The sequence below is a fragment of the Apus apus genome, chromosome 3 (genome assembly GCF_020740795.1).
Source record: "Apus apus isolate bApuApu2 chromosome 3, bApuApu2.pri.cur, whole genome shotgun sequence".
NCBI lineage: Eukaryota > Metazoa > Chordata > Aves > Apodiformes > Apodidae > Apus > Apus apus.
The window spans coordinates 60,448,772-60,475,988 of NC_067284.1; the positions used below are offsets into that span (position 1 = coordinate 60,448,772).

Below are 27,217 nucleotides of genomic sequence, written 5' to 3' on the forward strand. Positions count from 1 at the left end.
CTCTGCCTTCCTCGATCGAAAGAGCAACCGGAATCGTGGCTAGGGGGACACCACAGGCAGCAGCACCTTCCGGGGTGCCCGAGCCCCGCCCCTCGCCCCAGCCCCGCCCCCAACCTCTCTTAGGCCAGCCCAGCCCCTCGACCAAGCTCCCACAGCCAAGCCCCGCCCTTCGCCAGGGCCTGTACTCAGCCACGTCCCGCACCATCATCGCCACCCGCCGAGGTGACCCCAGCCGGCATTCCCGCACTCAGAACCGCGTTACTCCGTACCGGGCCCGCCGCCGCTCTCGGTGCCGCTGCTGCTGGAGTTGTAATGGATCATGGCCCCCAGCATGGTCCAGCCGCCCAGCGAATACAGCAGCGCAGCCCGCGCGTTCCATAACGCCGCCCGCATCGCGCCCCAGCAACGCCCGCGCTCGTTGGTCGGGCCCGGCTGCCAATGGCGCGGCGCGCGGAAGAAGGCGCCGCTGCGCACAGGCGCCCTGGCGGCGGCGGCAAGATGGCGGCCGGGAGCGCTTGGCGGGCAGCATTGCTGCCTCCGTAACAGACAAGCCGTGCTTCTCCTCGAGAACACGGCGCGTGGGCGCGGTGCGAGAATCAGGACAGAAAGAAGGAGGAGCGGGCCGCACGGCAGCGGCTGAGAACCGAGTTGGGGCAGGAGCTCCGGGACTAACGCAGCGGATGGAGTGTAAGGCGATTCAGCCCAGCCCTGGGCGGGGCCATCGCTTTACCCCAGGTGCAGGCCCCGAGTTAACAACAGCTGCGTCGCCGACTTTCAAGCTTATTAGTGCTGTGCCAACGTGAACGAAGTGGGGCGTAGACGTTCAGGCGGTAGGTCATGGTGACCCTGAGGCACATCCCCTCTCATTCGCAAGGCACGGGTTGTTTTATGTCTCGCGCCCTCCATGGGTCTTTCAAAGCATTCTCCACTATGCAACACTTTTGCACAGTTTTACATTCAGGAGCTCCTCGAAATTATTTTCGATAGTGTTTACATACCCTAGTGTTACATTTTCAAACATAAAAGCCAAGTCGACTGCTCATATAGCTGAATTGGGGAATCACACAAAATAGTAATGCTCTTACCCAGTTTTATTTTTCATTAATACAGTCCATGTTTGCTAAAAGACACCTTTTAAGAACACACTATCAAAAATTAAGCTGAAGACTCACAATCTGTATTAGCTAAAACGTCCTTTTGCTCTAATTACTAATTACTGTATGAAAAATGTAGAGTAAAACAATAAATTAGTATCTAGAAGGGCCAAGTACAAAACTCTCCCTGAAAATTTATTTCATTTAATACTTTAAAACTATCTAGAAGAGAGAAAAGGAAATGTAAATAAAATGTACCACTTCTGTCAGTAACATGATGTAACTCTTCTTACATCTTGGTTTGAACAAAGTCATGATGCACTTGAAACTGCCAGCTTTTTTAGATGGTCCATGAATACCTGGAGACTAACATCATCTGTCAAGATTGGAGCTCCTGACTCCTGCAGAAAAATAAAGAATTAATGAGTCTAAAAGAGTGCTGTTAATATTGGGGACTAACTGAAAGCAAATCATACGTTGGTACTGTGAACTAATTGCCTGCTAAATCAATCACGTTTTTTCCCCTGCAAAGGGACAGATCTTGTGGAAAGATGCTATTCTTCGGCAGTAGCACTGATGCTATGTTCTAGTGCAATGTAAACTACTGGAAAAAAAGAAAGTCTATTCTTTCTAAAGCCTTAGGAATTTTGCCAGCCAGAGCTCTACACAAACAAGGTAAAGAAAGAGGATATAAAAGTTTAGTATTCTCAGATAAATTAGATATATGTGTATCCATATGCTAGTTTCTTCTTTCAGAATACTAAATACACTGTAACCTAAGAGTTTTAAATCATGTCAGCAGGGAAGGGTAAGGACAAATTTTTCCATCAGGTCATCAGAAACCTTTAAGAACATATTCTACATCAAATTACCCACTTTTTTCAGCCACCACAGAAAACTCCTGGTCTGCCTGTGCCACACCTATAGCTGGGATACAGGAAGGACTATCAAAAGGGCAAAGCTTTCCCTGTGAAGACCACAGCACCTCTATTTGGACAGCCATTGAGAAAAAAGCCTCAAAATCAACTGAATTTTGCTGAAATTTGTGGAGATTCACTACAAGAACAGGAACATGAGTTTAGTCATCCAGGCTTGAAAACAATTCTGATCCTCTTGTCAGGTAGTGCTCCCCATCAGTACTTTTTATCTTAACAAAACATGGACTTGATATGCAGGTTGAATAAAAATCTAGCCTGCCAAAGCTTTAGAGACAAATCTAATTAATCAGTTGAATCTTTTTAAATGCTACAATTATTGCAGTCTCAGTTGGTTATTCCATTATCAGATCCTTTAGTACAGAGAAATAACTTTGATTCCTTGCACCACAAAGCACTGTAAGATTTTCAAATGCAGTCACATACATCTGCAAAAAGCTCTTAGGTAAGAAACAGAGGACAAACATAACCTGCTCACGGTTTTTGACCAGGTGGTAAAAGAGGATGGCTACTATGCAGACAAATATGTAAAGGTACATTTTACAGCACTCCCAAACACGAGCAGCTCTTCTATTGCTTACCTGTCCCCATGCATAGAGGTTATTGTGAGTCTGAGAAGGGTTCACTTTAGACAAGAGGAACCGAGCCTATTAAGACAAAATATTAGAATAGTTATGTAAAATATCAGACCTGTCATAGCTCCCTCAAGACTTCTTACTACATTGGACACATGACTAGCAATGTTTCTCTGCTCCTGCAAGCAAAGTACTAATTTAACTTAAACAGGTTTCAAGCCCAGAAACAGCCCGTCTCCACAGGCAACTTGTCTCCAAGGGCCACAGACTGCTCTGCTAGAGCAAACAGTGCTCGCCTGGCACGGCAGCTCTAGTTCCAGGTGACATAGGCATGTCATCAGCACTGTCACGCACATTCCCCCATCTACTCTTAAGGAAAGAGGTCAGTGGAGCGTAACATGGTCACTTCAGAAACCGATACCAAATGTTTGCTTTGGAGCATCCATTCCTGCCTCTTGACTGCTAACAAACAAGCAGACACAGACAAGCACAACAAAACTGCAATTCCAGGAAGAGCGAAAATAGCAACTATTTTATATTCTCATTCAGCATCTGAGAGTTTAGGAGCAGATTGTCAGGAGCAGATTCAGCATAACTTACTGTCCTAGCAAGCTAACTGCACTCCCTGTGTTGAGTAAGTTTAGGCCAAATAGCCAAATAATTTCTTTTCTACCTCTCTGGGGAATAAAAAGCTGGCTTTTTGGGGATTAGTTGTTTGTTTAGTTTTGTTTCATTCTTAGATTTCAAAAGCATATCTAGCAATTGATTGAGTTATTAAAAGACAATGCTGTAGTAAGAACTCATGAGAAAATGTGCAAGCTCTAAACTTTGAAGAGCTACATTATCACTATATTTAACTTACAGAACCATCCTTTTAGTAAAGAAGATGGGCTCTACTTAGCAACAGAAAGTTCCTCAGTGAACCTTCTTACCTGACTCCCGCCGTGTTCAGTATGGATATAACGTGGCATCGGGAATCTAGCCTGCAAGATTTCCTGGGCGTCATCCAGTGGGGCTTGCAGCAGGTGCCTGAAGTTTTCATATTCAGGCATGTCTTGGTAACCAGCTTTCTGCCACTGTGCAATAGTCTATTGACAAGACAGGGAGGAAATGAAAAAAGAGTGGAGAACTGTGCAAGACTCCTCTTTTTCACCTGCACAGGGCAAATGCACACTTCCACTACTCTGGCAATAACATCATTTAGTTATTGTCTGTTCCCAGATTTAAGAACACGCACTCTGCACAAAAGCTGGTAGTAATTTGCACAGTGCAAGAACAATTTGTTTAAAATTATCTTCAAACCTTTATGTTTCAGCCTATGCCAACACAGAGACAGAAAGCATTTATAAAACACTGATATTTTGATCTGACTTGGTCTTAAGTGAAGTATTTCCTTGAAGTATTTTCAAGGTACTTAACAATATGTACCTAACAATTGCTCTGTACATGAACAGATCACACACTTTGCTCTTCCTTTGACTAAATCTTACCCGGTTCCTCAGTCTCTTTCTCTGCAACAGTAGGTAGAAACTGTTTAAGGTAACTTGAGAAGATTTGTCATCGTTGACTCAAAGCTTTCAACTCCTGTCCACATCAATCAGGTATCCTGCTCACTTCTCAAAGGGAACAAATCCTATATAGAGTGAAGCTGGGAGCTAATAATGGAGCTGGTGCAAACTACAGTACCAAACTTTAAGCATTGTAATAGCAGCCCTTAAATGAAGTAGCTTAGCTCACAAAGGGAAAAGTTAAAATGTCTCCCAAAAAGTTCTCACTAATAGGAATGCTTGATCATAAACCAAGATGAGTTTATTTAAGCTACTCCAATCTGATGCCACATTTAGGTAGAAGAAACTGAATGAGGTCCACTCTCCAAGCACAACTACAAAGAATGCGAGAGGGGAAAAAGGCAGCAGAGAGATTTCCAGAGAAAAAATATGGAAAGCCAACTTCCTTTTCATCCCTTACCATGGGAGTACTTAAGCATGTGAGACATTTCAGTTCTGGAGCTACAGTAGCATACCAGTCTCTCACAAAACCTGACAGGACTAAAAACAGATCTACAGGTCTGCATACTGAAGAGGCACTGGAAAGCCAAGGCTTTGGATACTGGTTTACATCTGGATGTTCAGAAGTGGCCAATACCTAAAGCACCCAGTGTAACCTCAGTCATAAAGGAAGGAATATAGGAGCAACTATAAAAAATATCCAATATTTAAAAGCAAAAACTGGAAGCATTCATAGTAGATTTCTTTAAGAGCAGCAGTATCTAAGTGTCAAAAGCCAGCAACCAAGTATGACACATACGGGAAAAATCAAACTGCAGCTCTCTGCTCTGCTTAGTTTCAACTTTCTCTATCCTTTCCTGGCATGGTAAGGGACCATCTTCATTAGCAAGCTAGCATGACAGCTATTCCTCAGTGCAGAACACATCTTTAGTGACTCCAGTAGGATTATTTGTTAACTTGGACAGTGGAGAAATTGCACTAAAACTAGCAGCATGTATACAATGTCATTATGCTACCAAGGGCTTTGCCAGCAGCTCTTTTTATACTAGCAGTGAAGCTGTCTGCATGCATGGCAGGAGGGAGGGAGCACAAACAGAAAGAGAATGTACTTCACTGTACCTCACCAAGGTAGATAACTATCTGGAAGAAAGTATCCATCAGTAGGATTCTGTCAGGAAGAATACTACTGCTGTCCAAAAGCACTGGCTGGGAAAAAAAAAAGAAGAAAGTCAGGAGACACTAAGCCCTGGATTATTGTATTAACCTTAACGGTTGGCCAAACAGCTTGCTCCGTCCTGTCCATATAGACACGACTCCACCCATGGCTGCTCAGTCCAAGTGAAGGCCTTGCAGAGCCCAGTCAGCCTCCTGCAGCAGCAACACTGAGTGGAGCAGGAGGTTATCAGCTACTGTATTAAATGCAGGATGCAAGAGAGCAATTTCTATAGCTACCCAAGTTTAATTTGAAATGATCTTGAGCAAAAGTATCTCAAGAACAATAAGGAAAAACATGTGAGCTCTGACAAATGCTGCCAAGAAGGTTTCAAAGTGCTACTACAGCAGCTCCTGAGTTTCTTTCCTGCCACACACACTCCTTTCAAGGAAGCTGTCAGTCTAAAGGAATCTGTGTCTGCTCACTGAACATTTGCAGTTAAACAATGCTGCATAAAAACTGAAAACAAGCAGCTGCCGGGAGATCACAACATGGAAGGGCTGAGGCTTGCTGACTTACACAGCGGAGATGGCAGCCTATGGCAGAGAAGCAAAAGTGGTACTGACAGCTGCAATATTCTCCAAATGCTAGGGACTGGGGGCTGTGGCTTGTCAGAGAGGGCAGGGTGGGAAGGTGGATTTTTTGTGGGTGTCTTGGTGGTTTTGTTTTGGTGGTTTTTTAATAAAAGATGTAAGCTTAATGAAAACACAATTAATTAAACTCACCTCAGGAGGTCCATGGAAAGAATAAGAATAAAGAATGGGCTGGATCATAATGAGAGACTGGGTCAGATCCTGCCTAGCAAAGTGGTGACGGTAATAAGAAGATTCATCTGGACTGTTATTGAAGACCTGCAGGAATGGGGAGCGTCGCAGATGGAACATGAACTGCACCAAAAACATGAGTGAGAATAGAAATGTCAGCAAGTTTCCAAACTACTGCACCCAAGCACCTTTCTCAACAGCAAATTCTTTGAGAAATGTCTACTCCTTATTAACTCCTCAGTTCTTCCTTTATCAGGCATTTACAGCACTGAACTGCAGGACCAGCCCACCAAATTTAATCATCTGTTCCTCTCCTCTTGAATCTGAAAAATGGTACAAGATGTTTCATCATCACTGTCACTCACCCTTGCACTTTTCCCACAGCTGTGAGAAACGAATTTCTTACCTGAGGATACAAAGAAAATGATTCTGACAACCTGAAGGAATTTGGATCATCTTTGTTGTACTGTCCAAATTTCTGACACTATTGGGAACAAAATGAATACTTTGGTTATCTCCCCCTCTCTTTTTTTTTTTTTTTTCAAATTAACACTTTTATTTTTCAGAAGGGTGTTCTTTTGGTTGTTTTTAAGCAGAACAACCAAGGCATGACTATGACAATAATAAGTAATGTAGAATTTACAGGCTATTTTTCTTTAAGTTAGTTGTTTCTGTATCTTACTGGAATAAGAATTATGATTCAATCTATTTATCTATTTTTAAATATATATATAAATAAATCATCTAGATTTGAAATTACCTAAGAATTAAATAAATAGTGCTTCTAGTTCTACCCATTTTTTTCCACTGAATCAGATATACTATGTTAGACCTAAGCTGCATTGTACACTATGGAACACTTCTGCAACAACTCTGCTTCCTCCTAGAGGAGCAGCACACCGGTAATTCACTAACTGCTTCACTGAAAATAAGAAGCATCAATGATTTTAGCAATTTAAATTTAAATTACTCCACAATCATTTCAGCAGGCAGCATGCCCATGTGTGTATTGATGCTCAAATCTTTATTTGATACTGGCCCTCTTTTTTTAGTGCTTGATGTACCATGTATGTTGGTATCAAATCCACCTGCGTGTTTGGACAAAGAGCCAATTTAGCTAATTCAGGCTTGTGAAATTCAAAGAAAGAGACTGCCTGAAGTTGCAGAAGTGATTACTGCCTTGAACTTGACACCAGTGGATCCACGTCTGAGTGCTGTGTCCAGGTTTGGGCTTCTCAGTGCAAGACAGACACATGGATATATTGCAGTGAGTCTAGCAGATGTCACCAAGCCTGTGGGGGCTGGAGCACTTCATGTAGATAGAGGCTGAAGAAGCTGAGTTTATTTAGCCTGGTGAAGAGTGGAATCAGGGAGTCATATCGCTGTCTACAGCTACCTGACAGATAGGTGTAGAAATGGAAATTCTGATGGGGGCAGAAGAAAAGTAAAAACAAAATCATAGTGACTGTGATCAAACATTGAAACAGGTTGTCAAGAGATACTCCATCTGTGGAGATCTTCAAAACCTCATAAGATCTGGAACAACCTGCTCTAAATTCAAAGCTGGCCCTACTATGAGCAGGCAGGTGGAGTCAGAGACTTCCAGAAGTCCCTCCTCACCTGCATTATTCTGTGTTTCACTATCACTCCTTTACTGACAGGTTTAACCCTTTCAGCATGATGGGATGTTTACCTATCTTGATCATAGTGGCTTCTAAGCTATTGTGTACTACAACTATGGGACTGTGATCAGAGCACACATTAGGCAAGTCAATCTGGAAAAAGAACGGTGTTTTCATTTCGAGACACCATTTTTGCTAAAATCAAGAACACACCCTCTGCAGCGTATTGGTCTTACCAGTCTGATCAGCTGTCTGTCCAACCACCGCAGAACATCAGGTCCCTCCTCACATTCAGCTCTGTACACTCCCAGTCGAGCCATCAGCACAGCAGCCGCCTCCTGGTCAAATGCAGCTTCTATATGCTGGAGTTGACTCTGTGCATCTGCCCAGCTATAGGGTTAGTAAAAGGTTATTGCTACATGCATTTCACCTTTCAGCAAAAAATAAACCAGATTCAGCTTCCCTGTTCCAGATACCCTGTGGCCAATGCATGAAACAAAAAACTAGAACAAGTCCCAACACACACTGAAGCTTAAGTTTCTGCTGTTCTGCCAAAGAACTGACATGAGATACTCACTTCCTGGCTATGGTGGTGACACGAATGCGTTTCTGCATACTGGAGTGTTGATACTGAGTAACAAACTGCACTGCCCCTCTGCCTCCCTGAGGTACTGGTGCGTTGTGCTGCAAATGAAACAAGGTAAGCCTTCAAAACAGGCTGGCTTTTCCATAACTCTGTAAACTACAGAGAACTCCTGGGCATAACTTGAGCAATCACAGGATAAGTACAAGCTAGAGAAGAAGGAGACTGTTGTGTTTTCCAGCAGCTCTCCAAGTCACATGGTGCTGGGCCCATGAAAACTGTGCGTAACACTCCCTCAGCTCATCCATTAAATGATGGCAGCAACTTATAATCTCCACAGCAATGAGCATAAGGATAGACGTATGAGGTCTGAGCAAAGGTCCTGCAAGTCTACCATTCTATTGCCAACATTAACAAGCCCACACAACAGAGAAGACAAAGAAACACATGGAATAGAATTCCTTTGGGGTAGCCTTCCTAGCATCTAGTTGCCTCATGCTCAGAAACTTTCCCAGCCAGAAGTTGCTTCTGAGCCAACAAGATATTAACAACTTGGAGAACAAGCTTTCCAAGAATGTGAAGAGTATTTATACTTTTATTCTCTGTAGTACCTACAAGCAAAAAGACAGTTTCTTCTTTGTTAGATAAATACTATAGGAAGAAGACAAGCAAAGAATGCAGGTTTTGTACAGAAAAAAAAAAAAATATGCAATTTATGCATATGAAAACAATCTCTGAGTCTATTTCGTGGGCATAAAACACTTGATGGCTTTGCAAAAATCCATCTGCAACACGGGATATCGTGCATTTCCTGGCCCTGTTACAAACAGATTGGTGTGTAAAAAAAGATGATTGAAAAAAAAAGAAGCCAGGACTAACCTGATTTACCACTTCAAAGTAAATGGCCAGAGTTGTGCTAGAATCCAGACTACAGATTTTCCACTGAGATGTTCCTCCAACTCCAAGCTCCTGCACAGAATTGAAAAGAAGACAGCATTTTTGTCCCTAGCAGCATATAAGGCAAGCTTGTGTTAAATTCTGATCAGAGGTACAAGGTAGGGCAGGCCTGCTAGATCTCTTATCTGCTGGATGTGAATGAAGGGACTGAAGGACATAGAGTTAAAAGAAAGCCTTACAGGACAAGAATTTAGTCTAGGAAATACTCTTTTCCCAGGGATGTTTCCAAATTGTTTTTCTCCTTGAAAAACTCTGACATTGTAGCTGAACTGAAGGGCTAGACAGAAAATTTGAACTCCTGATTTACTCCTTTATTAGACCTTTTTTCTATGTCAGAAACTTACATTTTCAGATACACATGGCCCTTTGGCATTCAGGGAAACGCATGGTCCAACAGCTCCTGCAATTTTCAGCTCCCTACAGGTCTAGGAGAAAGTAAAAATAGTTGTGGTTTTTTTTGTTTGTTTAGTTTTTTAATCAAGTCAGTCAAATAGAATACACATAGACTAAATCAGTTGCTCAGCTTTGATCAGATGATGCATAAACATGGCTGTCAGGGAAACCATCTCTGAGTACTTTCCCAGATCACCTACTGCTACAATTAGCAAACATAAGATAATCTATATAGTCACATTTTAATAACTAACACATAATTATAGTGACTACAAGAGAGCATTAGATGTTCCTTACTGAATGAGGAGAGGTAGAGTTCAGCTGCTTTGTTTTGTTTTGTTTTGTTTTTAAAAAGTGAAAGTTAATAAGCTTTCAAACAAAAATCCCTCCACTCACTCCAGTACAGTGCTCCTCCCAAAACAGGCAGTACAGCTGACCCCAACATGTAGAAGTTTCTGCACCCCAGATAATTAAGTGCCTTTGGAATGAAGAGCACTTTTATTTCCCAGCTAAATGATCCAATGAGGTAAGAAAATCTCACACCTTCACATCCAAACTTGCACCAAATGCCATCCGAAATTCCCCATTGAACCCTTTGTTAAACACCCGCTGAAAGGTCTGCTTGAAGAGGGAAGTATTGAAGGAGTCTCCCATCACCATGTGCCCTCTGGGAAAGAAACAACAATAAACAATGGAACTGAAGCAACTGGGAACTAGAAGTAAAGCACAAAGGATATATCCTTCCAACTCTCATGCATGCAAACACATGCAGAAACTGTGTTAAAGCATGCCTTTGCATACGTAGAAGAATCAGGGAATGCAGATTCATGGACGCCTTCTTCAAAGCCAGACAAGTTCATGCTCCATCTTTGCCAGCTTGGTTTCTCAACTCTACTTCTTGCCATCTGTTCAGCTGCCTTAAAAATGCTCAGGTTCCACCAGTTAGAAATAACTCAACACAGGAAAGAACTTTGCTCAGTCTGCTTCCCCCAAGCGGGGCTGTAACCACCCACAATGTAGAGAGGATGGCAGCACCACTGCAGCACGACGACAGGTGCATGGGTCTGTTCTGTGCCACCTGCAAGTGGCCTTGGTATACCCTGATCGTAGGGAGCTTAATAACAGAACCAGTGTCAAACAATCTCTACTCTGCTTACTGAGTATTACATGATTATTTACAATTACCTTGCATTTGCTCAAACCATCCTTTGACTCCCTAGACATAGCAGATTTTAAACAGCCAATAAGATATACTGAGTCCCCAAAAGGCTTTGTTTAGCACACAGCCTTCCTCACAGAGACCACAAAGTTTTCAGCAATATGGAACACATTTATCCCTTGAAGATGTCACTTAAAACTAGATCCAGGGAAGCCAAGAATCCCTGGAGAAAGCACAAGTGACATGTTTAGAAGAAAAAAGCAGGCCCACATGAGGAAATCTTACACCCACCATGCCTGACACTGCTCTTCTGATTGTGCTTCAGTCATGCACACACCACAAGCATCTCTATCCCATAAATTCTGGAAAGGATACTTGCTGTCTCACAAGGAGGCAGACGGCTTTTGCAAAAGACATGTTGCAACATGTTGCTTCAGAATACCTTTCTCAAAGCAGGACATAAGAGTTTTCTAACATTAGCACTAATTCACATGCTGTTTTGAGAGTTCAGAAATGTGGAATGGAGGGTTGCCATATAATTCCTGGCAAATTCAAACCACACTTCAGAATAGAATGACACAAAATGTCACCTTTTTGCCCTGACAGCAAACTTAACTTCCTTTCTGAACCATTCTCCCCTCCGAAAAAAATAAATACACAGGTGCCAACGTTGTACTACTCCCCTGCTAAGAACATACCCCGTGAGGTTTGTGCAACACTTCATCTCCAGCAGACCAGTCTGGTCCAGCGCACAGGCATAGATGTCGATGCAATGCCCGTTGGCTGCAGCACGATTAGCCAGAGTCTCATAGTGCTGGGAAAAACATACACAGTGTTTAGGATGCCACAGGGGGAAATTTTCTACTTCTCTCCAGCTGAGGCCAACACGTGACCAATTTGTGGAAGACAGGAGTATTCCTCTTCAGAAAGAGACACAACAATCTTAATGAAATAACTTTCCACCCACCATCAACTAAAAAACAACATTGAAATACTTCTTTCTCTGAGAAGGCACAAGGTTGTGCTGGAGAAGTAACTAGGAGAAAGTCCTTTTTTCCCTTCCATTGACCTTTCTCATAATTTAACATACACAAGAGGCTCAGGCACTTAAAGGACAACCATGCAATTATCTGGACATACTGTTCTCACCCTGAGAGAACAGAATATGTTTGTCCCCTGGGGGAGGACAATCAGCAGCTGTCAAGATAGCAGTACATGTAAGTTTGTGTTCTGTCCTTTTCCCGCATTTAATGATCTGACACAATACTCAGTTTTTGTTTTTAAATCAGCAGGCACTAGAACCTACCTTGGTGGCCTTCTTCATGAACCTTGCATTGTCCTTCTCTATGTCATGCCAAGAACGGATGGGTGTTTTCAGTTCATCTCCTACCACCATGCCTGGTCCTTGTGTTGGTGGCCCACCTGTAAACAGCAGTATTCTGGCCCCTGTGTTTGGAAATATGCCCTAAAATAAAAATAAAGACTTACATCACAGAGACAGATAAAAGTGGAAAAAAAAAAAAAAAGGCAGAGACTGATTAAACAGCAAAACACTTCATTTAGAGAAGCTTCTGCATGTGTTTCTGCAATCTCATCAGAGACCTGTCACCACCTTGATAAACAGCAATGCACTTCCTGACAGTTAGAGCACTAAGTTTAGACTTAGAAGCTTCATCAAGCTTCATATCTTCACAACATGAAGCAGGCAGTTTCTGTTCCTTCTACTTGTATCTTAGATGACCCTAAGATAACCCAGTGTATAGTATCACCTCCATGTGGCAATACACATAAGAATCAGAGACCTTTAAACAACTGCATATTTTACAACTTAAATGTAAACTCCCAGTCCACGCTACACCAGCTGGTGCTAATTCATTTCTAACATCAGTAGAGACAAATTTCACAGAATCACAGATTCGTCATGGTTGGAAAGGACCTCTGAGGTTGCCAAGTCCAACCATCAACAACCAAAAAAGTCAACAAACAAAAAAACAACAGAAAAAACAAACAACAATTTAAAAACCCACAAACACCAAAAACACATCCCATCAAAAAAACATCCACAAAAAAACCCTAGTCCTATCTCATCAGTTAGTATAAATTAGTCTTAGAATCCTGTTTCCCTGGAGGAAGAGTTCAACAGCTATCTGGATGGGTCAATGGGCCCAAATCCTCTCTTCTCCCCCAAAAAGGGACACTTTTTGGTAAGACTTGCACCTCTGACTCTGTTAAATGTTTTTATTTTGTCTTCACTATCTTCACCTCAAAACTATGCAGCTAGTGAATGCAGCCATTTATCAACGGCTACCTAGAACTTAGTTATAACTGTTGCATCAATAAATTATCTTAACTTTGCTTTTTAACTGTCCCAGTAAAAGTCCTTGTTAGGGCTCTGAGATAGGGCAAAGTGCTTCAGTGAAAGTCCTTTTGATAGGACTCTGAAACAGCAATTTTGTGAAGCTGTCTCAGTGAAAGTCCTCTTTCGGACTCTTGAGACTTCTGTGAGCTGCATATCACCTGTGACCATCTATGAAGCTCTGCAGCTGGGTGACTAGAAGGCCAAACAGTTTCATTGGAGTGTTGCAACAGAATTTTTGCATGCAAAATACTGGAATAGCACCCTAATCAGAATCGAATTCTTCAGATTTTCAGTCCCTTTTCCAGCAAGTATGTGAGCAAGTGTCTCATTTCATGTCTTCAAACACATCATATTGTAGCAACTTTTGGAAGATGAGTAAATGATGAGCAAAACCCCATACCTCTTAGCCATAATAGCTTGAATACATGGGACATAGAATCAGAGGGGTTGGAAGAGACCTCTGAAGATCATCAAGTCCAGCCTGCTGCTGCAGCAGGAATACCAGGGATCACACAGGAACGTCTCCGGACAGGTCTTGAAATTCTCCAGAGGAGGAGACTACACAAACTCTCTGGGAAGCCTGTTCCAGTGTTCAGTCACCCTCATGTTGAGGGAAACCTCCGGTGTTGTAGCTTGGTGCCGTTTCCCCTCATCCTATGACAGGGCACCACTGAAAAGAGACTGGCCTATTCTTGTCATCCACCCTTCAGATATTTATAGACATTAATAAGGTCCCCTCTTAGTTTTCTCTTCTCAAGACTAAACAGCTCCAGGTCTCTTATCCTTTCCTTTTATGACAGATGTTCCAGTCCCTTAGGGCAGATGAATTAGCTTTGATTATTTTTTTTAGGAAATCCAAGAGATTTCTTAAAAAAATACTGGGGTCTCCAACACAAGAAAGATATGTTGCTCCTGTAGCAAGTCCCCAGGAGGCCACAAAGATGATCCAAGGGCTGGAGCACCTCTCCAATGCAGACAGGCTGAGAGAATTGGTGTTGTTCAGCCTGGAGAAAAGAAGGCTTCAGGGAGACCTTAGAGCACCTTCCAGTACCTGAAGGGGCTACAGGAAAGCTGGGGAGGGAGTTTTGACAAAGGCATGGAGTGATAGGATGAGGGGGGACGGTTTCAAGCTGAAAGAGGGGAGATTTAGATTGGATATTAGGAAGAAATTCCTTAGTGTGAGGGTGGTGAGACACTGGAACAGGTTGCCCAGAGAAGCTGTGGATGCTCCCTCCCTGGAAGTGCTCAAGTCCAGGTTGGATGGGGGTTGGAGGTTCGGTCTAGTGGGAGGTGTCTCTGCCCATGGCAAGGGGGTTGGATGGTCTTCAAGGTCCGTCCAACTCAAACCATTCTATGATTCTATGACACAGTATATTTAAGCTGGTAGACTGTAGATAATAAAGAAGCAATAGTGGAGGAAATGTGACAATTTAAAATTTAGATATTATAACAGGGCACACTGCTGACCCATGCACATATACCTACACAATATGTATAGCAGCCATGGAAACACCTGAGAAGGGTCAGGCAGGAATTAGGGCCCGTGCCCACAAAAAGGTGTCAAGATCATTAATCCATCTGAGGTGCATCTATACCAATGCACACAGCATGAGCAACAAACAAAGGGAGCTGGAAGCCATGATGCAGCAGGAAAACTAGGACATAGTAGCTATCACAGAAATGTGGTGAAATACCTCACATAACTGGAGTGCCACTGTTGATGGCTACCAGCTCTTCAGGAAAGACAGACAAGGAAGGAGAGGTGGTGGGGTGGCCCTGTATATCAGGAATTGTTACGGCTGTCTAGAACTAGACTATAATGATGCCAAGGTAGAGTGCATTTGGATCAGGATTAGGGGCAAGGCCAACAAGGCTGATATTGCTGTGGGAGTCTGCTATAGATCTCCCAATCAGGGCAGTGAGGTGGAGGAACTGTTCTATAAATATCTGGGTGAAATCTCAGTCATTTGCCCTTATTCTTGTGGGGGATTTAAACTTCCCTGATGTCTACTGGAACTACAACACAGCAGAGAGGGAAGAGTCCCAGAGGTTTCTGCGATGTGTTGGAGATAACTTCCTGACACAGCTGGTGAGTGAACCAACCAGGCAAGGTGGCCTGCTAGACCTGCTCTTTGTGAACAGGGAAGGGCTGGTAGATGTGACGGTTGGAGGCCACCTTGGGTACAGCGGCCATGAATTGTTAGAGTTCTCTATTCTTAGAGATGCCAGGAGGGGGAGCAGCAAAACTGCCACCCGAGACTTCCCACCGGCAAACTTTAACTTGTTCAACACCCTCATCGCCAGAATCCCTTGGGAATCTGTTTTGAAGGGTATAGAAGTCCGGGAAGGCTGGACGCTCTTCAAGAAGGAAGTCTTGAAGGCACAGGAGCAGGCCGTCCCCACGTGCCAGCGGCATAGAAGACACAAACCTATAAGGCCAGATGGGATGCACTCACAAGTGCTGAAAGAGCTGGTGGGGATGTTCACCAAGACACTTGCCATCATTTATCAGCAGTCCTGCCTGACTGAGGAGGCACCAGCAGACTGGGAATCAGCCAGTGTAACCCCCATATAAAAGAAGGAACAGAAGGATCATATGGGAAATTACAGGCCTCTTAATCTGACTTCAGTACCAGGGAAGCTGAGGGAGCAGATCATTCCGAGTACCATTATGGAGTGCATGCAGAACAACCAGGTGATCAGGCCCAGTCAGCACGGGTTCATGAAGAGCACGTCCTGTTTGACTCACCTCATCTCCTTCTATGACAGGGGGACCTGCTTATTGGATGAGGGAAGGGCTGTGGATGTTGTCTACCTTGATGTTAGCAAGGCCTTTGACAAGGTTTCCCACAGCATTCTCCTTGAAAAGCTGGATGCTTGTGGCTTGAATGTACACATGCTTTGCTGGATAAAAAATTGGTTGGATGGCCGGGTCCAAAGAGTCATGTTCAATTGAGTTAAATCCAGCCCGTGGCCGGTCATGAGTGGTGTTCCCCAGGGCTCAGGGCTGGGGCTGCTCCTGTTTCACATCTTTATTGATTACTGGATGAGGGGATAGAGCACACCCTCAGTAAGTATGCAGATGACACTTAGCTGCGTAGAAGTGTCAATCTGCTTGAGGGTAAGAGAGGCTCTGCAGAGGGATCTAGACAGGTTTTACTAACAGGCCAAAGCCAATGGTGAGTTTCAAGAAGGCCAAATGTTGGGTCCTGCACTTTGGCCAAAACAACCCCTGGCAGTGCTATAAGCTTGGGGAGGAGTGGCGGGAGAGCAGCCCAGCAGAGGGACCTGGGGGTGCTGACTGACAGCCGGATGAACATGAGCCAGCAATGTGCCCAGGTGGCCAAGAAGGCCAACACCATCCTGGCCTTCAGCAGGAATAGCGTGACCAGCAGGAAGAAGGAGGTAATCTTGCCCCTCTACTTGGTCTTGGTGAACACCTTGAGCACTGTGTGCATTTTGGGGCACTGCAGTATAGGAAGGACATCAAGGTGCTGGAGAGGGTGCAGAGAAGGGCAACTAGACTGATTAGGGGTCTTGAGAACCAGCCCTATGAGGGGAGGCTGAGGGAGCTGGGGCTGTTCAGCCTGGAGAAGAAGAGGCTGAGGGGAGACCTCATTGCTCTCTACAACTTCCTGAAAGGACGTTATGGTGAGGTGGGTGTTGGCCTCTTCTCCCTGGTGACTAGCAATAGGACAAGAGGAAATGGGGTCAAGTTGTGGCAAGGGAGGTTCAGATTGGATATTAGGAGAAAATTTGTTACAGAAAGAATGGTGAGGCATTGGAACAGGCTGCTCTGGGAGGTGGCAGAAGCACCGTCCATGGAGGTGTTAAAAAAATGGGTAGACATGGTGTTTTGGGAGACAGTTTAATGGTTAGGGGTTGTAGGGCAGACAGTTGGACTTGATGATCTTGAAGGCCTTTTCCAACCTTGATCATGAGTGTGGGACCCTCAGTTCCCTTCAGAAGGGAATCTCCTATAACAATTACCCTCCTCTTGCTCTTAACAGAAGCAGTCTTAATGAGTGGAGCTGACTGCTTTGGCAGCTCCCTGGATGGGGCTTTATCAATATCTTCATTTTCCTGGTCCTCTGTCTCCAGAGACCCTAACTGTTCTGTAAGGGCACCTGGGAAGGTGGGGTAGGTCTGGAGGGGAGTCACCTGCTGCCCTGAGCAGGGACCTGTTTCCATTCCCCCCCATCATCTCTTAGGTCCTCTCCTTCCTTCTACCTGGTGACAAGAGGGCAGGGGATCCTCTACCTCTCACGGAGCCTCTATCTGCTGCGTTTTCCCTAAGGATGGTAGAGTGTGGCTCCATCAGTCCATTTCCCTTTCACATTCCCAGATAGTCCTCAATCTCTCCACTTCATCCTTAAGCTCCACCACCAGGCTGAGCAGATCATTTACCTGGTCACAGCGCACAAAGGTGTTGTATTTGCTGTCCTCTGGCAAGAGTGACAGGCTAAGACATTCCACGCAGCCCAACAACTGGATGGCTGCATGTTTCCGAGGTAGGTCAGTCCGGGTCACCACATTTCTTTTGACCATGGTTTTGGACCGAGTGGAGACCATCACTGGATTTTTTCCTGGAAGGGTGAGGACTTCCAGATATATAAACTTATATACAGATATATATAAAAGCAAGCTCGATGATCATAGAAATAGGTGGGTGAGGGTCCCTTGCAGCAAGGCTGACTCAGGAGAGGGGTCCACAGCTCTCCACAGCACCCAATGGAGTTGGATTCTGCAGAGCACATGTGAGCTTGATACCTATAGAACCTTTTCTGTTAGAGATCCAGTAGAAATGGTAAGCCTTGTGGAAACTCACTAGAGTGAATCTGTCTCACGAGAATAGAGTATAGTTTATAGAGAATTACTGGGTTGAAGTTGTGTTTTGTGAAATTTTGTTCCTGTGTTTTGTGAAGTTTCATTCTGGTGTTTCTGGGGCAGCAATAGGGCCCCAGAACTGTTATTAAGAAATGGCACCAAGAGTACCAACAAGTGTCACTTCTGCCCTCTGCTCTGGCCCCAGGGTGCCTGCCCACCCTTCACATGTGCAGTGTGAGGTGGGGGGATTTTATGGGCTTTATGTCATAGCCAGTTTATGTGCTGCCTTTAATTTTCTTTTTCCCCCACAGATGTGCTGTTGCAGAAAGGATTTTTAGAAGCCTTTTTGCGAATACATAGTTTGGCTTTTGGAGCAAAAAATCCAGGGGCAGTGGCAGAGGAGGCATCAGGGCCACCCATCAGCTGTGCCTAGTGCCTGGCTACCAAGAAGCCCAAAGGCTTCATCCAAAGGAGGCTGAGTGGGAGGGGGGGCACTGTGCATGGGGGGCCCAACACTCTCATGTCACAGTGCCACCACCTGGCAATGCAACAGTCACAATGCTCTGGGACAGTATTAAAGGGGGTTCTCCCATGTCCCACTGTCAGAGCTGGCCTGGGGGCACCCCAGAGACATCCCAGAGGAAGTTCTGGAGGAGCTGGAGGAATTACTTGGAGGGGGCTATGGGAGGAAGACTGGAAGCTAGATGAGGCTGCTGTAGATAAGAAGCTCCACCAAAACATGGAGGTGCCTGGGGGCAGCAGCTGCAGAAAGTAGGATGCAGGGATGTCACAAGGGGTCCCAGTGCTCTGGAGCACCCACTGGTGTCTTGCCAGGTGAGGGAAGGATTCTTGTCCCCAAAGTACCAGGGTCTGGGGACATGTGGCCACTCTGGGAAGCCTCTAACATGTCTCCAGGTTGAGGGAAAATAGGTCCCAAGCATCTCCTGGGAGGCATGACCACCCCTTGGGCCAAGGGATCAAGTCTTGCTCATACGCTCAGGGAACAGCTATCTCTGCTGGGGTCAGGAAGGAATTTTTCCCTGGGGCAGACTGGCCCTGGATCCCAGGATTATTTTGCTGTCCTCTGCAGCATTAAGCATGACCCCTTGGCAGGGCTCCTCTGACCCATTTTGGCTGAGTAACTGCCTGCTGTTCATGCACCACAAAGACGGCCTCTCTCATTCCCTGCAGGTGGGGGAAGAAAGGCTTTTTTTTTTCCCCCACAATGGGCTAGTAAGTGTCCCTGGGGATTTTTTGCCTTCCTCTGCAGCACTGAGCATGGCCCCTAACAGGGCCCCACTGGGCTAAGGAGGCGGGTCCTCAAGGAACAGTTTCTGGAGTATCTCCTAGGATGGTGACTCAACTACCTATACAGGCAGGCTGTTCCACTGCCTCACCACTCTTGCAGTATATAAATTCTTCGTAATATCCAATCTAAATGTCCCTTGACGCAACTTCAGGCTATTTCTTACCATCCTATAATTATTTACTTGGGAGAAGAGGCAAACACCCACCTCCCTACAACCTCCCTTCAGGTAGTTGTAGAGGGCGATGAGGTCTCCCCTCGGCCTCTGTCATACTTCACCTCTGCAGCCCAGCCTAACTTGGTCACAGACCAAACTGCAGACACCTGCACGTCTCAGCAAAGACTGCCAGGTACTTCCTTCGACCAGCTCATCTCTGATAAACAACAGCATTGAGAGTACCTCCAATAAGCCAACAGCAATTGAAAGAGCTGCTCCAGTGGATCGTAAAGGCCTTTTTCCCTGGGTCACTGGCCATGGGTCCCTTTGCAGTTCTCCAAGCAGATCTGTTAAATTCATGTCAATCTTATGTACTGGCTGCAGGAACCTGCAAAAATTAACATTATTTTTTTCCTGCTTTTAAGTCCTTTCCGTTTAGAAAAGAAAGCAAGTGCCCCTTTGTTCATGGCACACATAAATCGCATTGAGATAGTTATCAGAAGCAGACAGTCACACAGCATATTCCTTTCTTATATCCAAACTTTCCAAGATAAAAGGCCTGTGCAAATTAAAAAAAAGAATTATCAAAGCAAGATAACAGAAACTGACAAGAAGGCAAAGTCACATAAAGCATACAAAAGAACTTCAAAAGTGATTTAGTCTACCAAGAAGGACAAGAGCTGTCACTGAAAAAGAGCTGAGAAAGAGAAAATTGTACTCAACAGAGGCAAATACCACTTTACTGTTCAGGGGTCACTGCTTGCCTGTCAATAATTTTTTGGACTTTCTTGGTCCCGGTGGTAGGAGGTGGCATGTAGGATTGTATGCATAGATCAGGTCCCCCAGTCAAAAGGACAGGCCCTTGCTCCAAAGGACTCCTGAGCAATATGCTTTCTTAAGACAGTTACTCTAGTTTTTAAAGCAGCAATCTAGACTGAATGGCAATCATGTTCTTGCAACTACAAAACCAAGATACTGTAGAAGTCCAATACACTGCCTGTGGCTCTAGAAAATCCCATCTATACATGTAATGAGGCAGGGAAATAATTGTGACAAGATAATACCATATGAGTCTTCTTGCAAAGACTTCTCTTGGGAAACCCAGGTTTAGAAGCGTGACCCTGAAGAGACATACAACATCTGCCCTGATCTTCTGCTGTGCTGATGCAGCTTACCTGCTTGAAATAACCGGTTGCTCTGGAGTGTGAAGAGGTCTTCCCTGTTGAATAGGGACAGCTGGCCTTGAAAGCCCAAGCATATCCTAGATAATAGTGAAGAGGAAGCAGAGGAGATGTACTACTGAAACACTAAACACGTTACTTGCCATCACGCAACAGACACTAAACTCTGCACAACTGAAGTATTAAATACCCCAAGATTAATAATTTCACAGATTTTAAAATCCCATTAGGAATGGATCAATGGGTCCATTATGCAAGATAAACAAACTCTGTCTTGGACGGGCTTCCAAAGTATTTATGAAAGCAAAAGACAGGATGGATATTGAGAGGGAAACAGGCCAACAGCAGCAGTGAACCCCCTTCCTTTCCGAGAGCCTAGAGCTTGAAAGACCAGCAGTGGTGTCAACAGAGCTAAAAAGAACAAGCAAATGGTCTAACATATGACTGAACATACCTGGATTTGCTTAGCGGTCAGGTCCTTGGTGCCTCTAAACACGTAGCTCTTGGAAATGCCTTCACAGCTCAGCTCATGAACCTGAGCCATTCTGCCAAAAGTGATAAGCCCCACCAAAGCATCAGCTGGCAACAGACTTAGGGACATCTGCAGGGACTCCTTCAGGGCCTGCAAGTCCTCCTCTTCCAAGCACGTGTCGACAACATACAGGAAGATCAATGGTGTCTGCGGACCTCGCTAATGTGAAAACAGATGGATATGCATATGCCAGGTAATGTTTTATAATGCCTCTAAGCCGAGGAATAAAATAAGTCCTATTGTAAGCACCTTGAAGAAATGTTATTTATTTGCACTATCTTAAGTAAATAATAATGCATAAATAAGCAGTCACAAATAAGACAATTCTGGGATCTTCAAATTTGCCTGATTTATTTACCTGCACTATATACTCAATTGTTGAAAACTGAGGCATAAGCTCCGCTGGTTGATTGACTTCAGATATGCCCGCATATGCTGGAGGGAACTGAAAAAGAAAACAAAAAAATAGGATAATGAAGTTGCAGGACCGAAATGTAGGGCCCTCCTATGTCAGCCTCATGATATCATTATTCACAGAATCTTAGGAGTTGGAAGGGACCTCGAAAGATCATCTAGTTCAACCCCCCTGACAGAGCAGGGTTACCTAGAATACATCACACAGGAACGCGTCCAGGTGGGTTTTGAATGTCTCCAGTGAAGGAGACTCCACAATCTCTTTGGGCAGCCTGTTCCAGTGCTCTGTCACTCTCACAGGAAAGAAGTTTTTTCTGATGTTAATGTGGAACCTCCTATGTTCCAGTTTGCACCCATTGCCCCTTGTCATATCGCTAGACATCACTGAAAAAAGCCTGGCTCCATCCTCCAGACACTCACCCTTAACATATTTGTAAACATTGATGAGGTCACCCCTCAGTCTCCTCCAAGCTAAAGAGACCCAGCTCCCTCAGCCTTTCCTCATAAGGGAGATGTTTCACTCCATCATCTTTGCGGCTATGCACTGGACTCTTTCCAGCAGTTCCCTCTCCTTCCTGAACTGAGGGGCCCAGAACTGGACACAATATTTCAGATGTGGCCTCACCAAGGCAGAATAGAGGGGGAGGAGAACCTCCCTTGACCTACTAACCACACCCTTTCTAATACACCCCATGATGCCATTGGCCTCCTTGGCTACAAGGGCACATTGCTGGCTCATGGTCAACCTCCTGTCCACCAGGACCTACAGGTCCCTTTCTCCTACACTGCTCTCCAGCAGGTCAGGCCCCAACTCGCACTGATACATGGGGTTGGTCTTTCCCAGATGCAAGACTCTACACTTGCCGTTGTTGAGTTTCATCAAGTTTCTCCCCCCGCAACTCTCCAGCTTGTCTAGGTCTTGCTGAATGGCAGCACAGCCTTCTGTTGTGTCAACCACTCCTCCCAGTTTTGTGTCATCAGCAAACCTGTTGAGGGCACACTCTGCTCCCTCATCCAGGTCGCCGATGAAAATATGGAATAGTACCGGTCCCAGTACCAACCCCTGAGGGACTCCACTAGTCACAGACCTCCAACTAGATTCTGTACCATTGACCACTCTTTATTTACTGCCACTGCACCAATCTGATTAATTCATGACAAGAGATCTATACTGTTGTTTTCCTAAGCACAGAGAAGTGCCCGGCAGTACAGACAGCTGCTCAATCCAGTATAAATAAAAGGCAGGACTAAAGCAGGTACTGTGCATTAGCTGAAATTAATTTAACCACATGACAGTTTTTGATGGCAGAATCTAATGAAATCTAATTAAATTCATACTTGGCAAAAACAGTAAAAGTCAAGTGCCAAAAAAAACTGGAAACACATGGGACAAAACATTATTCTTATCTCCTTCCTATGCCCTGCATGCTGGCAAAATCACTGCCAAAATGGAATGGAAAATAGACAAGTTGTCAGGTAAAACAGACCCATTAACAAAAAATCTGGCCTAGCTTCAGCAAGAGAAAAAGGCCAAGGGAAGGAACCTAGAAAAGTGAAAGTCAAGCTTAACATCCTTTACCAGGGGAGTCCATCAATGAAATGTTCACTGAAGAGCTGGGAAGGGCTGATGCTTTTTTCCAACTTACTTGATTTCTCTGAAAACAGAAGTTACAAGCCCAGAGCTTGGCCCGATAGTCAACCTGGCTGCAAAGGAAAGGTGAGGCGTTAGTATACCTATAGGAACAATTTTACAGCACAGCTTTATTACTATCTATGCTGTTTCACAGCACTAAAGAAGAAACAGAGTATCAGACACTCTAATTTGAACAAGAGTTTTAGGAACTTAGACTCTTGTTCTATTGCCAGAAAGTCCTCTAGGTCATTGAGCCTTCCCACTTCAAGGCTTGTCAGCATGAGAGACCACTGTCAGCTCTCTGGAGCTTAGCCTCTGGCAGAAAAGTCTCAGGTCTAATCACTCCTTCCCTACAGTTTGGCTTATCTTACTTGTCTTACTGTTTGTACAGCTGTAGCATACAAGTACTCTAGTCACAGAACACCAGAAGCCATTCATCCACATCCTACATAAACACTGAAAAACAGGGTGTTCCCTGCCCCAAAGAGTTTACTTTTGTCCGCCCATTACAACATCCTGTAACTGCTGGTGTGGTAAAGTCTGGCTATATTCTTATTTCAGGGGCGTGATCTCTTCTTACTTCCTCTTATTGGCCTGTTTTCTCTCAGGTCAATACTATGCTCCAACTCTGAATGATCATCACATGATTTTGTGATGATCGAGATTATTCCTTTGAAATTCTCAGTAAAACTTCAAAGAAAAACCTTGATGCTCATACTGGAACTGACCTACAAGCTGTAGGATGTGCAGGAAGCAGGAAGCCAAGTGAACGTTATAGCCCAGAGGACAGTATCAGTATAATGGCATCTTTGTTTATTTTAAGTTTCATCATTCACCATAAAAATCTCTGGAATGGTAACAGGACTGGCCATTTCAACATTATCTCTGCCTTAATAGCCTCCCCAGAGGCACTCCTCTCTCCTCACTTTCTGAGAGCTCTAGTAACAGACAGCCATTCAACATATCTCATAAGACATGCATGAGTTTTAACAAACCTACTACATGTAAATGAAAGAAGCTGCCAGGCATCAGGCAGAGTAAAAGGGAAATAAGGAACAAGTGATGTTTAGATAAAAACTAGGCATTATCTAGCCTCTCCTAACAACCCCAGCCAAGAAATTCATACCAAAGTGGATTGAGCACAGCTTTGCAAGTCGGCCTGCTACAAAGCACCGGATCATACTGCACAGGCGGCAGATCTAGACGCTCCTTCAGTGGGGTCAGAAGACAGGCCAGGGGGACAACCATCCTTGTGGCTTCCAGCCTGCTGGAGGGCCACACATTCCAGCTGAAACGCACTCCATCACGCTCCTCATTTTGCTGGATGAACTCCAGATATGTTGCCATGGGACTGCAGAAACTCTGAAAGGTCATAAGCAACACAGGTTCAGGCAGTGGTCTCCTGTTTGGACAACAGTCTTGCAAAGGAAGTCAGCAAGATCAACGACATGAGGCACAAAACATTGCAAGACAAAGCCAATAAACTATAATGAGTTAATCCCATTATCAAATTAGCCATGTGACTACATTAATTTCTTCTGTCCAGTGCTCTCATTAACATCCCAGATACTTAAAACCCCACCAAATCCAATGAAGAAACAAGGAAATCTGAAACTCAAAGCCAGAATGCAAGTACTTTTTCTTGTGATCCACATTTAACATCCCAATATCCACTCAGCCTCAGGCTGGCCTCAAGGCAATCCTGCCTGACCAAGGAAAACAAGTCAGATTTGCAATACATTCTGAAGTCTTCAGCTAAAACCTTGGGGGGAGAAAAGGAGGCCAACTCTGAAACCAAAACACTCATCACAAATGTCATCTGGTTGCCAGGTTGCCCTGCTTACAAATGGAAAGGAGCACATGACAAAAAGGTTGAAAAAGGACTTTGGTGATTTTAGACACCCTCTGTGCATGGCGTCATGTCACCCTCCCAATAAGGGAGGAACTCAACAGTCCAGCAACCTTCAGAAAATACATGGAGGGATATCCCCAAAACACCAGAGAAGTCACTCTCTGTATTGCCTTACTAAACTTTTCAGAGTAAGATGCAAACCCAGGCCATTGTTACCTTTTATGTCTTTGAGAAAGGGAAGCACAAGCCTACTGAAAAACTCACTCATTGAATCCAGCCCACAAAGACCACACAGCACTGGCAGCAACTCACAGAGCCAAGAGCAGCAGCACCACCATGACCCACTCTGGCCAAGGAAACTCAGAGGTTCACCTTCACTGCAGAATCACATTACTCCTGGTCCTCAATGCAGACAAGATATTCAGCAGGGCCACAGACATGAGAAATCAGAAGCACCACCCACCCCAGAGGAGAAGTTCTGAAGGAATGCTTCTGTACAGACCTCCAAACTCATCACTATTTTCTTTATCCTTGCTATTAAGGATGTAAATCAAGCTTATAAGCATTGCCCTGTATTTCCACCTCCACCTCTAGACAGACAAAAGTGAAAGTCAGAGCTGAGCCTCCCTGTAAAAGATCCTACACATCATAATGGCAAGATAAAACACCTGACATCTCAGGCATGCAGTGCAACCACAATGCAAATTTACTCCATGTTCCTCCAACTGCAGCCCAGCACCACTCCCCTGCCCCATACTGAGTCCCATTTGCCCAACTGGGTTTGGCTTGGGCTGTGGCCCTACTTAAGCATCAGCACAACAGGAGGAGAGGCGCTTCCAGTGAGGGCTGTGTAGGGCCATTTTAGGGATGGGCGCCTGCCAATCTACAAGCCCCCCACTAACGCAGGGCCCTCCAGCCCCAGTCTGACAGCAACCTCTAGGGCCTGTCGCAGCAGTGGGGATGTCCCAAACTCCCCGTCCAGGGGATGACAAGCTCCACCAAAGCCTTGATAGATGTGTGATAGTAGTATTGCAGCTTCTGTATGGGATCTGCTAATAGGGCACACTGCTGTCCCTCTCACCCCTCCCAGCAAAGCCACAGGCAATGCTGCTGCTCCCTATAGGGAATGCCACAGATCCTCTAGCTGCTGCGCTCGGCACAGCTACAAGGGACACTGATACCCAGCCCTTCACCAGGAAGTATATAAAGGACACCACAAATGCCTAGCAAGCCATAGGGGCCACCTCTGATCCCTATACCACTGACCCCCAGCATCCCCACAGGGTAAAGCACTGACCCCCTGCACTGCTACTGCAGTTCCCCAGTGCAAACCAGAGGAGACCAGCCCTGCGCTGTGGGACACCGCCAGGCCCCAGCACCCTCAGCACAGCCCCGGGGGACACTGCCAATCCCCTGCCCAGGCGAAGGTACACGGGACACCACTGAGCCCCTGCGCTGCTCTACGGGACACCACCGATCTTCATGTAAGCACTGCTGCAGGGGACACCACTGACCCTCCCTAGTTCGCCAGCGGAGATGCCACAGACCTCCTCATCCCCGCCTCACAGAGGATAACACTGATCCCTCACAGCCACGACTCACAGGCCGCACTGACCCCCGAGAACCACCCCTCACAAGGGACGCCACGCCCCCCGCAGCCCCCACTATAGGAGGCATCATTGACCCCCCAGCCCCGTTACAGGGAGCAGCACCCGCAGCACCCGAACACGGCCAGAGCGGACCCCCAGTCCCCAGCGCCGCGCTCACCTGCCCGCGCCGCGCCGCTCCCCGCCGCCGCTCCCTCCCAGCAAGCCCCGCGCACACGGCAAGGCCAGCTCAGCCGTACAAGGTGCCAGCAGACAAGATGGCGGCACCAGCACACTCCGTCTTCCGTCGGCAACGCTCCTCCGACATCTTGGCTAAGGGCACCCTACGCGCCGTTCTGAAGGAGGGGTCGCGGCGTGACCTACAAAACAGGGCTAGGCGGCGCCGGGGAGGCCATTTTGACTAAGGGCACCAGGTGCAGGGGGAGACAACTGTTTTCTGCCAGTTCTTTACTAAGACTATACAGAGAAAGAGAAGGAATATATTTGGTAAAAATAACCACATACTTGCATATACCAATTAGCAGAATAGTTAACAGCCACTTATTA

At 45.3% G+C, this 27,217-nt stretch overlaps 1 protein-coding gene across 2 annotated transcripts; it reads right to left on the bottom strand.

Moving 5' to 3' along the window:
* Nucleotides 1-1,073: 1,073 nt before the first annotated feature.
* SEC23B (SEC23 homolog B, COPII coat complex component) lies at nt 1,074-26,890 on the bottom strand. Of its 2 annotated transcripts, XM_051615899.1 has the most exons (20): nt 26,832-26,890; nt 24,339-24,574; nt 23,226-23,283; nt 21,524-21,610; nt 21,088-21,324; nt 20,628-20,713; nt 19,696-19,840; nt 12,110-12,268; nt 11,502-11,617; nt 10,188-10,311; nt 9,596-9,676; nt 9,174-9,263; nt 8,289-8,395; nt 7,948-8,101; nt 6,496-6,573; nt 6,051-6,212; nt 5,232-5,318; nt 3,537-3,692; nt 2,611-2,676; nt 1,074-1,495 (listed from the first exon to the last, which is right to left on the bottom strand). In XM_051615899.1, the coding sequence occupies exons 2-20, from the start codon at nt 24,557-24,559 to the stop codon at nt 1,406-1,408; spliced, it is 2,304 nt and encodes a 767-aa protein (XP_051471859.1). In that variant the 5' UTR covers nt 24,560-24,574; nt 26,832-26,890; the 3' UTR covers nt 1,074-1,405. The 2 variants fall into 2 exon arrangements, with proteins under 2 accessions (XP_051471859.1, XP_051471860.1); XM_051615900.1 differs by lacking the exon at nt 6,496-6,573.
* Nucleotides 26,891-27,217: the final 327 nt, after the last annotated feature.

Bases quoted from the DNA above. Each gene is read 5' to 3' on its own strand.
- SEC23B (XM_051615899.1), bottom strand. From the start codon at position 24,559: ATGGCAACATATCTGGAGTTCATCCAGCAAAATGAGGAGCGTGATGGA. The intron at 9,677-10,187 runs GTGTGAGATTTT...ACTTTCTCCTAG, and splicing joins GTGCAAGTTTGGATGTGAAG to ACCTGTAGGGAGCTGAAAAT. The intron at 2,677-3,536 runs GTAAGAAGGTTC...TTGTCTTAATAG, and splicing joins CTGAACACGGCGGGAGTCAG to GCTCGGTTCCTCTTGTCTAA.